This window comes from Canis lupus, chromosome 11 (genome assembly GCF_003254725.2).
Source record: "Canis lupus dingo isolate Sandy chromosome 11, ASM325472v2, whole genome shotgun sequence".
Classification (NCBI taxonomy): domain Eukaryota; kingdom Metazoa; phylum Chordata; class Mammalia; order Carnivora; family Canidae; genus Canis; species Canis lupus.
Genome location: NC_064253.1, coordinates 26928800 through 26943455, shown reverse-complemented (window position 1 = coordinate 26943455; position 14656 = coordinate 26928800). Strand labels below are relative to the sequence as shown.

The window sequence follows — 14656 nt, the reverse complement described above, 5'->3', positions numbered from 1 at the left end:
TGCGCCACCCAGGGATCCCTCGTGCTTCTTTTTTTAAAGGCTGAATAATATCCCATTGTATGGACATACTACTTTTTGTTTATCCATTCATCAAGTGATGGATATTTGGGTTGTTTCCACTTTTAGGTACCTTGAATAAAGCCACTACACACATTCATGTACAAGATTTTGTGAGTCGATATGTTTTCAGTTCTCTTAGGCATATACCTAGGAGTAGAATTACTGGGCCATATTATGAACCTACATTGAGGTAGTTTTGAGGAACTTCCAGAGTGTTTTACAAAGTGGCTTCGTTATTTTGTATTTCCTCCACAAGTGTTACGAGGGTTGTAATTTCTCCATATTTTCACCAATGCTTGTTATTGCCTGTCTTTTCAGCTATAGCCATCCTAGTGAGTTTGAAGTGATATTTCATTGTGGTTTTCATATGCATTTCTCTTAAACTAATGTGTTGGTTTCTTTTTTTTAAAGATTTTATTTATTCATGAGAGACACACACAGAGGCAGAGACACGGGCAGAGGGAGAAGCAGGCACCATGCAGGGAGCCTGATGTGGGACTCGATCCCAGGGCTCTGGGATCACACCCAGAGCCAAAGGCAGACGCTCAACCACTGAGCCTCCCAGGCTTCCCAAAACTAATGGTTTTGAGCAACCTTTAATCACGAGCTTTTGATTATTTTTTTAAAAACTTTTAAGTATACTGATTATATTAAGTTTGTCCAAATTATCTGGGAAATTTGAATTTTCTTGGTCTTTATTTCCTGAACTTCCTTTGGAGTTCTTTTTATTTTTTTATTTAAGATTTTACTGATTTATTCATGAGAGACAGAGAGAGAGAGAGACCGAGACATAGGTAGAGGCAGCGGGAGGAGCAGGCTCCCTGTGGGGAGCCAAATGTGGGACTTGATCGTAGGACATGTCATGACCTGAGCCAAAGGTGGACGCTCAGCCATTGGGCCCCCAGGCATCCCTTCTTTGGAATTCTAACATCTTTCTAAGATTCTAAAAATTGTTTAATATTTGTCATCAAATTGTTGGCCAGTCATTTGATACAGTCTCCTGTTGGTGGAAAAAAATCATCTCTACATTAAAAAGGGACATGAACCACTCTCTACAAGGTTGTTGTGATGAGAGGATTCCAGAGGACTCTGTGAATATCAGGCCTGAGTTTTTTGTTTCCCAGCAGTAGTTGTAAGCATTTGGATACACGGTGTCATGGATTGTTTGATTTGCCTTCTCCATAGCTGGAAGGTGTGGTAGTGCTTCTGTATTTAATTGTTATACTGAGTCCACAGAGCATCTATACTCTCAGAATTTTGGTCCAAGAAAGTCTATTTTTGTGTTCTTTGAGCCACAGTCAAGAGTCACTTGCTTAACTGAGCCACCCAGGCGCCCCAGGGGTCTTCCTTTCCTCTGCGTTGTCTTTATTGACTGTGGGTTTCACTTTCTAGCATCTTTTGAGAGCTGTTTCTTGTTTTGCAGTGGTTCCTTGGATTCTTTTTGGTAGCCTAGCAGGGAAAATGTGTACCTAACAAAATAGAACCTATATTGAACATCATCCAACTTTAAAGCACTATGTTTTCTTAGATGCCCTTCCTACTGGGGTGATTGGCTGGGAAGGTGATTTTAACTGACTTAGGACATTAGGAGAAAAGTCCCTAGTGGGACTGGAAACATCAGAAACTAAAATGGTACTGGAGCAGTAAAATGGGAGTGGCAGTGGGAGAATAGATTAGACTGGGCAGGAGAGGAATCTGAGACTTGAGTTGGGACCAGTTACCTGGGGGCAGGGATGATACTGCATGGTTAGAAGATTGCTGATTGGCAGGATGTAGGGTGATAACGAAGATAAGGGAAGGGATCAAGACAAGCACGAGATGAGCCTCCATCCTTTTTTGCCACATTGTCACTCATTTGGTCTCTAATCATAGCCATCCTCTTTTTATCCTTTTCCCTAACTCAATATGCCATCACAATGAGTCCTTTGCTTGTTCCCCATGCAGGGCTTCCTCACTGAAGCATCCCTGGAGCTGTCTGTGCTCCTTACCTCTGAGAGATTCTGGTAGATTCCTTTCTATTTTCTGTTCCACAAAAAACACACGCTTCCCTGTAAATGTTTTTGCGAAACCTCAATCCCGTAGTCAAGGGAGATATCTTTACCTGAGAAAGTGACTTTGCTTTGAGCTAGGAATAACCAAGAGGCTCTGATTTTCTCTTTCTAATGTAAGTCCTGCCAGTTCATTTTGGTTTTATTCCCTTGTGTCCTGCATTTTCATTTTTGGTAGTCCTTTGCCACACAATCGCCATTCATCCCTTGGTTGGCTGAAATTCAGCTTCTAATGCTGCCCTGAGTTCTTGTGTATTTGAAAATTACTGTTGCTTTTATCCTTCAAGACCGTTTAACTGAATATAAAATTCTTGGATCTCATTTTTTTTTCCTGACACCTTTATTGCTCCTCTTGTCTTTTCAACATGAAATACTGCTTCTCAATGTTTAATGACAACCCTATCTTCCCCCTTATGTGTGACATGATTATATTGCATGGATGAAACTCCTCCATTATAGTGACCAAATTTGAAGGTTTAGTATCGTGACTCCAGGGTATCTTGGATGCTGTGTTTGCTCCTGAGATAGTCAGAGGTTATAAACAATCGTCTACTATCATAGAGAATCCAGGAAATCTGATCATTTTGTTTTGTCTCTGTTTTCAATTTTGACACTTCAAGTGAAAATAATACTCCTTCCCACTAATTGTGTTCAACACATTATTGAACGTGATTTCTTAATGTTCTTTGTTGTTTTAGGCTCTCTTGGCAAACATGGCTGCCATGTTTGCAATCTACCATGGTTCCCGTGGGCTGGAGCATATTGCTAGGAGGGTACATAATGCCACTTTGATTTTGTCTGAAGGTGAGTCACTTATCTGTTTAATAATTTTGGGACATAACAAGAGTGATAGGCCTGAGTAAGTAAAATAGAAAACTCACTGTATGTCCAATTCTGCATAAAAAAATGGAAAGAAACTTTTGACATTTCTGATACACTAGGCATTAAAAATTTTTATTTATTTATTTTGCATTAAAAATTTTTTTATTTTTTATTTTAAAGATTTTATTTATTTATTGATGACAGACACACGCAGAGAGCGAAGCAGAGACACAGGCAGAGGGAGAAGCAGGCTCCGTGTAGGGAGCCCGATGTGGGACTTGATCCCGGGACTCTGGGGTCACACCCTGAGCCAAAGGCAAACGCCCAACCACTGAGCCACCCAGGCTTCCCCTGCATTAAAAATTTTAATATGAAGGTATCTTATTTACTCCCTAACCCCTTAAAAAAGGGATGATCACTCAGAAAAATAGGCAAAGGACTTAAATTGTATTATTATTTTTTTTAATGATTTATTTATTTTATTTTAGAGAGACAGAGAGAGAACTAGGAGGAGGGGCAGGGGGATAGGGAGAGAGAATCTTAAGTGCAGAGCCTGACAGAGGGTCGGATCCATCTCATGATCCTGAAGTCACAACCTGAGCTGAAACAAAGTCAAGTGCTTAACTGACTGCATTACCAAGTGCCTAAATGTAATTTTAAAAGAAGGAAATATAGAAATAAATGGCAATAAATATGTAAAATTTCAATCTTACTATTAAGGAAGTGTAAATTGAAACAATAGTGTTTCTTCATTACTTTGGTAAAGACAAAAAGAATGCTGATGTTGGTACAAGTTTTATGAGGGCACATAAGCAATACATATCAAAAGCTTTTAAAATGTGCCTATAGTTTGAATAAATAATTCTGTTTATTTTTTAAGATTTTATTTATTTATTCATGAGAGATAGAGATAGAGAGAGAGAGACGCAGAAATATAGGCAGAGGGAGAAGCAGGCTCCATGCAGGGAACCCAATGTGGGACTCGATTCCAGGACTCCAGGATCATGCCATGTGCTGAAGACAGGCACCAAACTGCTGCGACACTCAGGGATCCCCCAAAATTCTAATTCTAGAAATGTATCTAAAGGAGATAATTAGGGAAGGATGTAAAGGGTATTCATTGAAACATTGCTTATAATAAAAAGGAAACATTATTTATAATACCACAATCTTAGAAACAGCCTAAATGCCTGAGATTTGATTAAATTATGTTACATGTATATATTTGAATATTCTATTGACATTAAAAGTAATGATGGATATCAATCTGTAGAAAAGCAAGATATTCATTAAGAATTTTTTAAGGTAGGGACGCCTAGGTGGCTCAGCGGTTGGATGTCTGCCTTTGGCTCAGGGCATGGTCCTGGAGACCCGGGATCGAGTCCTGCATCGGGCTCCTTGCATGGAGCTTGCTTCTTGCTTTGCCTGGGTCTCTGCCTCTCTCTCTCTCTCTCTCTCTGTCTGTCTCTTATGAATAAATAAATAAAATCTTAAAAAAATATACCCTTAGATCATAACCTGAGCCGAAGATAGATGATTAACTGACTGAGCCACCCAGGTGCACCATGCATCCTGCTATTGATTTCAGCTCAGGTCATCTCAGGGTCGTGGTATGGAGCCCCACTTCAGGCTCTGCACTCAGCGCAGAGTCTACTGGTCCTCCCTTCCCCCTGCTTGTGCTCTCTCTCTAAAACAAACAAACAAACAAATAAAATCTTTAAAAACAATTTACCTCTTTATTTCTCTGAAAATGTCAGGGGCAGAGGAGCAGATTTCTATATTGGGGACTGGTGGCTCTCCTATCTTGTCTAGGTCTCAAGCGAGCAGGGCATCAACTCCAGCATGACTTATTCTTTGACACTTTGAAGATTCAGTGTGGCTGCTCAGTGAAGGAGGTCCTGGACCGGGCCACTCAGCGGCAAGTCAATTTTCGGCTCTTTGAGGATGGCACAGTAAGTAAAAGTTTTCTATTTTTACAGTACTCTATAATTTCTTGGGCAGCCCGGGTGACTCAGCGGTTTAGCGCCGCCTTTAGCCCAGGGTGTGATCCTGGAGACACGGGATCGAGTCCCACATCGGGTTCCCTGCATGGAGCCTGCTTCTCCCTCTGCCTTTGTCTCTGCCTCTCTCTCTGTGTGTCTCTCATGAATTTAAAAAAAAAAAAATCTTAAAAAAAATTCCTTGACTTGTTAAAAATTTTCTTCTTAAAATCAGTTTTGGAATCTTGGGAACAATCTATACTTTATAAAAAATTTTCATTTCCAACTCATAACATTATGACTTTCAAATAAAGAATAATTCATTCTTAGTTTTACTTAAGACTGTGAGTTCGTGTATGGGACTCTTAGGCACATATTTTGCTCATAATACCCTTCACAATATGACTGTTGAAGGTAATGACTATGATAAGTGATAAAGTTAAGGGAAGAAAAGAGTAAATATATCTAGTGTCAATAGGGGTGGCCTGTAGACACCAGACTGAGAGTCTAGAAGTGGCTCACAAAACTCTAAATTTTATGAAGTCTGGTACTCATCTAGTCATCTTCACCTAAGGTCCAAACTTGGATATAATGGCACCCAGATATTTTGGAATAACTGGGAGTTTTATCCAGTACCTAAGTCCCATTGACCTCTTGGGGTTTCTCCACTGGTGTTGGTGATTAGGGCTAATGTTTTCCCTTTTATTTCATTTCTATAGCTTGGGATTTCTCTTGATGAAACAGTCAATGAAAAAGATCTGGATGACTTGTTGTGGATCTTTGGCTGTGAGTCATCTGCAGTAAGTATATTAAGAAGATGCATTTCTGGGGACCTGTGTGGCTTAGTTGGTTGAGCATCTGTCTTCAGCTTGAGTCGTGGTCCCGGGCCATGGGATGGAGCCCCAAGTAAGGCTCCCTGCTCCATGGGGAGCCTGCTTCTTCCTCTCTTCCCTGCTTGTGCTTTCTGTCACTTTCTCTGTCTCAAATAAATAAAACCTTAAAAAAAGATACATTTCTCATAATGACTGTTTGAGGTGTTGTCAAAGATGACTTGGCCTCTTGTGGCTCCAGTGTGACATTGGGTGGCCTGCTATTACAATATACCCCTGACCATCCCTGATAGCTATAGTCACTATTGTGGGCCCTAGCTAGGACCTTGCAGCCAGGCTATGTGGGAGCATTGTTAATGGTATTCAATTGAAACTGTCCATGATACAGAGAATTATGGTCCTGCCGTCTTGGTTATGTCTGTTCTGGGAAAATACTTGTTCATGTAACATTTATTGAACACCTTTATTGAGTTTGTGGCATTTATTGAATATTTATTGCGTACATGGCAGCTACTATACTAAGCCCTGAGGATGGTGCTGAATTAGACATGATTCCTGCCCAATAGAGTTTATAGTCTAATGGGGACTCAGACACTCACAAGATTCAGATCCAAGTGATATGTTATGATAGATGATATCCAAAGATGCTCTGTGAGCACAGAGGAAGGACTTCTCACCAAGACTTGGAGAAATTGTCCTAAGCTGAGTTCTGAACAACGATGGGTAGGAGTTCTCCAATAAAGATGGCATAGTTGAGGAACAGGGAGGATGGGGTCAGAGGTGAGACACTGGCAAATAAACAATAAAAGCTTAAGGAGAAAGATTACAATGTGAACTAGGGGTAGGCAGTTCAATGTGACTGAGTTGGTTTCTAAAACCAATGAAAAACATCAGGGCCACATAAGGAGAAACACTACAGTTCCCTGGGACGAAGATGGAAAGATGGAGCAGTCATTACATACGTAACCAGGGGCAAGATGTTAATCACAACAGTCAGGGCCCGGTGCACAGGAAGCACTCAAATGAATATGGTTGAATGGATCAGTGGAAGGAAATGTTTATTATACCAGTGGTTCCAGAGCACTGAGTGGTGGCATCCTGGTTGTCAATGTACTCTTTAAGAGAGGACTTGAGTACTAGATAACAGTTGTAAATCATCAATGAGATATCACACTGTATTAAGCCTTAATTAATAAATAGGACTGAATAAGCCATCTTCCCCTTAGAACTCTCTATTAAATTTAATCACAGGTTCCATGCATTTAAGGGAAATTTATAGAGCACCCACCGAGGGCTCTTGGTAGGTGTACTATCAGCCTGGAGCAGAATGAAACCAAGCCATTGTATTTATATATTCTGGATATTAAAACCCTTCTTAGATATGATATGCACACATTTTCTCCTGCTATGTGGGTTGTTTTCTTTTCTTTTCTTTTAAGATTTTGTTTATTTCTTCATGAGAGGCACAGAGAGAGAGAGAGAAGAGAGAGGCAGAGACACAGGCAGAGGCAGAAGCAGGCTCCATGTAAGGAGCCTGATGTGGGACTTGATCCCTGGTCTCCAGGATCAGGCCCTGGGCTGAAGGCGGTGCTAAACTACTGAGCCACCTGGGTTGCCCTTGTGGGTTGTCTCCTTTGATATATAAAAGTTTTTAAATTTAATTGAAGTCCTCTTTATTCACTTTTTCTTTTGTTTCTTATGCTTTTGGTATCATATTTGAGAATCCAAGATCATGCAGATTTGTGCCTGTGTTTTCTTCTTAAGAGTATTATAGTTTTGGCTTTTAAATGTAGGTCTTTACTTTGAGTTAGTTTTTGTATATGGTATAAGGTGAGGGTCCAACTCACTCCTTTGCATGTGGATATCCAGTTTTCTCAGCATTGACTGTTGAAGAGATTGTCCTTTTGCCCACTGAATGCTCTTGTCACATGTGTTTTATTAGAATTGTTCTCGAAGATAAAAGCAGTGTCAAGTGAGAGTCCCCACTTGAATGTTGTCATCATTACTTTAAAAAAAAAGATTTTTCTTTATTTAAGAGAGTGAGTGAGAGAAGAAGCAGGGGGAGGGACAGAAGGAGAAGCAGACTCACTGAGCAGGGAGCCTAAGGTGGGGCTCCATGGGCGAGCTCCATTCTGGGACTCCAGGATCATGACCTGAGCTGAAGGAAGACTCTTAATCAAGAGCCACCCAGAGCCCCATCATAACTATTTTTTAAAAGATTTATTTAATTGATGGGGGAGGGGAGAGCGTGTGAGTCTGCGCAATGCAGAGGGTTGGGGCAGAAGGAGAGAGAGAAAGAGAATCTCAGCCACCCTGCTGAGCACAGTGCTGGAAGTAGGGCTCAATCCCAAGACCTTGAGATTGTGACCTGAGTGGAAGTCAAGATTTGAATGCTTAACTGCCTGAGCCACCCTGGTGCCCCATCATGACTTTTTGATAGCTCTTTAAAATAACTTACTGGAACTTCATTATTCAAGGAACATTCTGGATAAGTCTTTTGGGGTGGAATTCAATAAAAATTCATTTTTCCTCTGGCAAAGGTTAATAGAATTTAAAAATGTTGCTATGAAAAATTGCCACAATTCGTGACTCCTGATACCTGTTACCTGATACCTGATACCTGATACCTGACTCCTGATACCTGATACCTGTCACCAGGCCAAATGCTAGGGGGTTGGGCGGTGGTAGTAGATCTCTAGTGCTTTGTTGGGATACGTGCCAACTAGAAGCCTGGATCTCCACATGTGCTTGCAGGCATGCTTCTTGCCATTTAGTCTGTGGTCTCTCCAAATAGGAGCTGGTTGCTGAAAGCATGGGTGAGGAGCAGAGAGGTATTCCAGGAACTGCTTTCAAGAGAACTAGCTCATTCCTCACACATCAAGTGTTCAACAGGTTTGTGTGGCTTGTGTGCTGTGGCTTGGGAGTAGGATATAGAGTGGCTGCTTTTTTTAAAAAAAAGTTATTTTAAATATTTATTTATTTTAGAGAGAGCGAGTGAGAGAGTGTAAGTTGGGGGAGGGGCAAAGCGAGAGAATCTTAAGAAGACTTCCCACTGAGCTCGGAGCCTGACATGGGGCTTGATCTCATGACCCATGAGATTCATCACCTGAGCCAAAACCAAGAGTGGGGGACTCAACCAACTGAGCCATCCAGGCACCCCAAGAGTGTGGCTTCTGGATCCAACTATGATGTGGTTTTGGTTATTGTGGCTCAGCTGTGGCTCACTAATAAAACCATTACCATAAGGATTCCATTCCTGATTTTGGCAAAGCCACCCCCTGGTATGGCTCTGCTCCATTGGCAGTGTAACCCCTAAGCCCACTCGAAAGGAAGAGGGGAGTATGGATGCCTGGTTGCCAGATTGAAGTTCATATCCAGGAACTCAACATCCTCTTCCCTCTCTTCTTCCTCTTCTGCCCACAGAAACTTTTTGTCCTAGTGTATCACCTGAGATTGGGCGGGGTGGGGGTGAGGGTTCCATGTCCTTCTTTCTGATGCTTTATTGGCATGTTGCCCCTGGCTCAATTTGATCTGTATTTTGAAGGTAGATCTGTGTGTCTTAGCTTTCATCAGGAGAATGTATGTGGACTCTTACCTCATTATAATGCCCCAAATCACGTGTTTTGTGTTTACAGCTATCACTCAGAAACAAACATTGTCCGATATATGAAGAAATTGGAAAACAAAGACATTTCCCTTGTTCACAGCATGATTCCACTGGTAATTGTTATTCCTACTTTATTCCTACTTCGAATCCCATCCCTGGTCCCATATCTTTGGGTTGCAAAAGACGGATGAAGGGGTGGCTGTGTGGGGGGATAGAGGGTCAAGAGGAAATAACTAACATGATACATTTTGGATGTCCTTAAAGGGGTCCTGTACCATGAAGCTCAACAGCTCATCTGAACTCACAGTAAGTAAGACACTTCTTAAGAGGGAACTTATGAGGAGCAGTGTTCTAGCTTGTACATAAGTAGATAACTAGAGAAAGCTACTAGGACTGTGATTTAAAAACTACCTGAATAATTCTTTGCCTTACTATTCTTTTTTTAAAAAGATTTTATTTATTTGCATGAGAGAAAGAGAGAGAGTATAGTGGGGCAGGGAGGGGCAGAGGGAGAAGAAGAAGGCTCCCCCCTGAGCAAGTTGCCCAGTGAAGGGCTCCGTCCCAGGACCCTGGGATCATGATCTGAGCCAAAGGCAGATGCTTACCAACTGAGCCACCCATGCATCCCATCTTTACCTTGCTGTTCAATCTTATGAGAAACCCCAATTTTGTTGCAACTTGATCGTTTAAATTTATAAGTAAAATTATCTGAAACTAATAATACACTTATGTTAATTGAATTTAAATTTAAAAATTAAAAAATTAAATATATAACATTTATGCTTTCCTGTTGCCCTGCTTATTTGTTTATTTATAGATTTTATCTTTAAGTACTCTCTACACCCATTGTGGGGCTTGAACTACAAGCCTGAGACCAAGAGTCACATGTCTAGTGACTGAGCCAGCCAGGTGCCATTCCTATCCCCCCTCCTTTTAAGACTGTATCTGTTTATTCATGAGAGACAGAGAAAGAGAGAGAGAGAGAGAAGAGAGGCAGAGACACAGGCAGAGGGAGAACCAGGCTCCCTGCAGGGAACCTGATGCTGGACTCAGTCCTTGGACCTTGGGATCACAACCGGAGCCAAAGACAGATGCTCAACCACTGAGCCACCACCCAGGTGTCCCTCCTACTCCCCCTTTTAAACCTGGATGTAAAAAGCTTTTAGCAACCTGCAGTTGTTAAGCTCAGTAGAATTTAGAACCTTAAGACTTCTTTCGAGAAATCCACTCATAGTACCAGATGGGTAGAGATTGGAGGTTTTCATTTATTTCTTTTGTCAACAGCAGATTTATGTAACCTGCTCTTGTGGTTGCTAAGTAGCTCTACTAGGCTAGGATCCATTTTAGCAAAACTGTCTTTTGCCTTTTTTAAAAGATTTTATTTATTTATTTATGAGAGAGGCAGAGACATAGGCAGAGGGAGAAGCAGGCTCCATGCAGGGAGCCCGATGTGGGACTGGATCCTGGGACTGCAGGATCACTCCCTTAGCCGAAGGCAGTTGCTTAACCACTGAGCCACCCAGGTGTCCCTTTCCTTTTTTCCACAGGATTACTCTGATATGACAAATCATTTCAGGCAGAGGAGATCATTTTATATTGTGATCAGAAGAGTTTTTCCCATTTGCTTTTGTTTGTGTCTTATTCTGTTCCTTGAAGAGAGAATAATATGTGTGCTGTATATGAGTTCAAGTAAACTACCTGAAACAACTCATTGGGTTTCATGGATACAAATCTATCTGGGGACTTTTTGTTCCTGAAAAAATAGAAAAAGTTTGCATTTTTGTCTAAGTTCCTTTTCTAGGCCTTTGTGACCCACTTATAAAATGAAGGTAGTAATAGCACTTGGTAAAATTGTGGTGAGATTTAATGAATTAATGTATTTAAAGTGCTTAAAACAGTGCCTGGCACATAGTAAGCACTTTGTCATCATCATCATTATTAAAGTTAGTATTGTTATTACTGTTACAATTGTACATATGCATGTGTTTTCTCCCCTGTTCTTCAGCCTATCACATGGAAAGAATTTGCAAACATCCACCCATTTGTGCCTCTGGACCAAGCTCAAGGCTATCAGCAACTTTTCCGAGAGCTTGAGAAAGACTTGTGTGAACTCACGGGCTATGACCGAATCTCTTTCCAGCCTAACAGGTACGAGATTTCTTCTCTTGTCACTTTAGCTATCTCTTATGGTGTAATACTCACCCCAAAACATTGAGGCTTGAAACAATTTTGTATCATTGTGATAGTCGAGTAGACAGTTCAACTTCCCTGGGGTGCATGGCTGGTAGGTCCAAAGTAGCCACATCCACATAGCTGGCAAGTTAATGATGGGCTATTGGCTGGGAGCTCAGTTGAGGATGTTGACCCGAGCCTTGTTTCTTGTTCATGTAGACCTCTCCATGTGCTTGCTTGAGCTTTATTCCTCCCTGAATGATGTCTAGGTTCAAAGTGGAGTGTTCCATGGTGGAAGAATGTGGAAGCTGCAGACCTCTTAAGGCTCAGCCTCTGAAGTTTCACAGCATCACTTCAGAGCATTCTATCAATTAAAGCAAGTGACAGGGCCAGACCAGTTTGAATGCAGGAGGGCACAACACATGGTTGTGACTGTCCAGAGATGTGATTTATTGTGGGCCATCTTTGGAAACTAGTTACTATATCCATCACTGACATAGAACAAGAATCAGAATCCAGTACAAATGTTAACTCCTAACAAGCAACAATGTTTCAGTCCAGTAGGGGCTGGAGAACTATGTACTGGTTTGTTCTGTCACTAACTTTGAAAGTTCCCTGCCTTTCCTCTGTCTTCTGTAAAGTAAGAACTTCTACAAATAGTGGTTTTTATTTATTTTTAAGCAGAGGGCTCTAGCAACATTTCCTGGATTCTTGTTAAAAGGTACAAATGTCTGTCCCATTTGAGGCCTACTGATCATAATTTCCAGGGATTAGGACTAAGAAACTTCATTTATTTCTTAAAAATATTTTATTTATTTATTCAACAGTGGGAGAGAGAGAGAATACAAGCAAGGGGAGCAGGAGTAGGAGGAGCAGGCTTTCTGCTGAGCAGGGAGCCCAATGCGAGGCTTTATTCTAGGACCCTGGGATCATAACCTGAGCCGAAGGCAGATATTAGCTGACTGAGCCACCCAGGTGCCCCAAGAAACTTTATTTTTAAAAGCAAAATGGTACACAGCCAATTTCGAATCCATTGGGTTTTTGTGATATGTCTTCATGGGAATAGATCGATGGATAGACAAACACTTTTATCAGCATGAGTTCACATTTTAAGTATATTCAGAAGAAGAGTTGCATTTCTTCTTCACTTTCTTACTACTCAACGTGTAATTTTCTACCAGCAGCCTCAGCGTTGACATTACCCAGGAGCTTGTTTTAGAAATCCAGATTTTAAGATACAAAATTCAAATAATTTTTTATTCATTTATTTTTATTATGTTTTTAATCAAATGATTTTTTAAAAGCTTTATTTGAGGGGTGGGGAGCAACAGAGAGAATCTTCCAGCAGACTCCTTACCAAGTGAGGAGCCCAATGTGGGGCTTGTGAGGTCATGACCTGAGTTACAACCAAGAGTTGGAGGCTTACCTGACTGAGCCACCCAGGTACTCCAAAAATCAAATAATTTTAAAACAGACATTTATCTTCTCACTCCCTGAAACAGAAAGTAACCAGATCTTAGATACAATCAAGTCCTACCTCCTGTTTGGCAACATAAACTATACAGCAAAGCCATGCACTTTGTAAAAACTGTAGCCTACAAAATACAAACCCTATAGGAAGGGAGCATATGGCAAATAAGGAAGGAATGACGTTCATGAAAGTCAGGCTTCATACCTTCATTAAAATATCATCCAGCACCCCACCCCCCCTTTTAAGAAAAGAGGAACCTGAGTGAATTATTAATCTGGGGCAATAATACCTTAATTAAATGTTGAAAATGAAGAAACTTCGCCCTCTAGTGATGGCATAGGATTACATCTTCTGTGTCATATGGGAGAGTAATTGTTAGGACTGTCTTAACTTTCGCAGCTCAATTTGAGGGCCCAACCAGGGTCCTGAAAGACTGATCTAAGAATGAGGACGCAATGGTTTCCAATCTTGGCTGGAAATTGGACTCATGTTGTGAATTCATAAAGATTCTGTTGTCCTGATCACAATCCCAGATTGAATCATAATCTTGATAGGGAAAGACAGGGGTGTGAGGGAGTCGACACAGGCATGACTAGTTCTTTAAAGCTCCTCAGGTGATCCCAATTGGGAGGCAAGGTTAGGAACCACTGTCTTCAAAGTTTTTTTGTTGTTTTTCTTAATATACCTAACACTCTTTCTCTGTCCTGCTGAACTCACTCATATGACTGGCAGTGAGATTCAGTACCCCATCGCAGTCTTATAGGAGGGAAGGAGGTCTTTATCAGGATGTCGTTTCTGTCAGCGATACCTTCTCCACTTTTACAGATTCCCAGCTAGAACACTCATTTCCAAGAGCCAATTTGAAAGTGATAGGAGCTGTGCCGGAAGTTGAGGCTCAGATGAAGGATATTTCATGTTCTTAGTAGGAACTGCTATGGGAGATGAGGAAATGCCCTCTCTTTTGTTGAGAAAATAGACCATGCTTCCAGAGATTAAGGTTTGGGGAAAAGAGGAAGGGATGCACCATATATTCTATATGTAAGGGAGTTTATTTTTATCTTGTTCTAATCCTCTTCGTTTATTTGTGCTAACCTTCTCTCGTCAAGTGAATGATATATCCAGGTTTCATAATGTATATTCTAAGTTATTATTAGTCTACCACAGGGTTATTTATTGTTTAATTCATCTGATTTATTGCTGGATAGTGACCACTCCAATCCAAGGTGCTGATGTAGGCTTAATAATCATTGTAAAAAGAAGTACAAGTTTTCTTGAAAATTTTGTACAAAGGGAGAATTTACTGTATTATGTCAGCCACTGAAATTATACCTTTTTTTTTTTAAAGATTTTATTTATTTATTCATGAGAGACACACACAGAGAGAGAGGCAGAGACACAGGCTCCACGCAGGGAGCCTGATGTGGGACTCGATCCCGGGTCTCCAGCATCCGGCCCTGGGCTGAAGCCAGCGCTAAACCGCTGAGCCACCCGGGCTGCCCTGAAATTATACAATTATCATTCAGGGACCATTTCCTGGTGTTTTCATTTCTATTTAATTGGAGTCGGTCAGTATGTCTATAGAGTTCTAGAGTCTAGTCACCAGAAAGTTTTGCATCTAAATATTTCTTTTCCATTTTTGTTATCATATGATATTTAAAAGATAAAGG

The 14656-nt window shown here is 41.0% G+C and overlaps 1 protein-coding gene across 1 annotated transcript in view; it reads left to right on the top strand.

Annotated features, from left to right (window-relative positions):
* The window catches only part of GLDC (glycine decarboxylase), a 92621-nt gene that overhangs the window by 41041 nt on the left and 36924 nt on the right, over positions 1-14656 (top strand). Inside the window, exons 9-15 of the mRNA XM_025432363.3 lie at positions 2807-2912; positions 4743-4882; positions 5629-5709; positions 8534-8631; positions 9375-9459; positions 9611-9652; positions 11352-11494. Of these exons, the coding sequence (XP_025288148.3) occupies positions 2807-2912; positions 4743-4882; positions 5629-5709; positions 8534-8631; positions 9375-9459; positions 9611-9652; positions 11352-11494 (695 nt within the window). The remainder of the gene's footprint in view (positions 1-2806; positions 2913-4742; positions 4883-5628; positions 5710-8533; positions 8632-9374; positions 9460-9610; positions 9653-11351; positions 11495-14656) is intronic.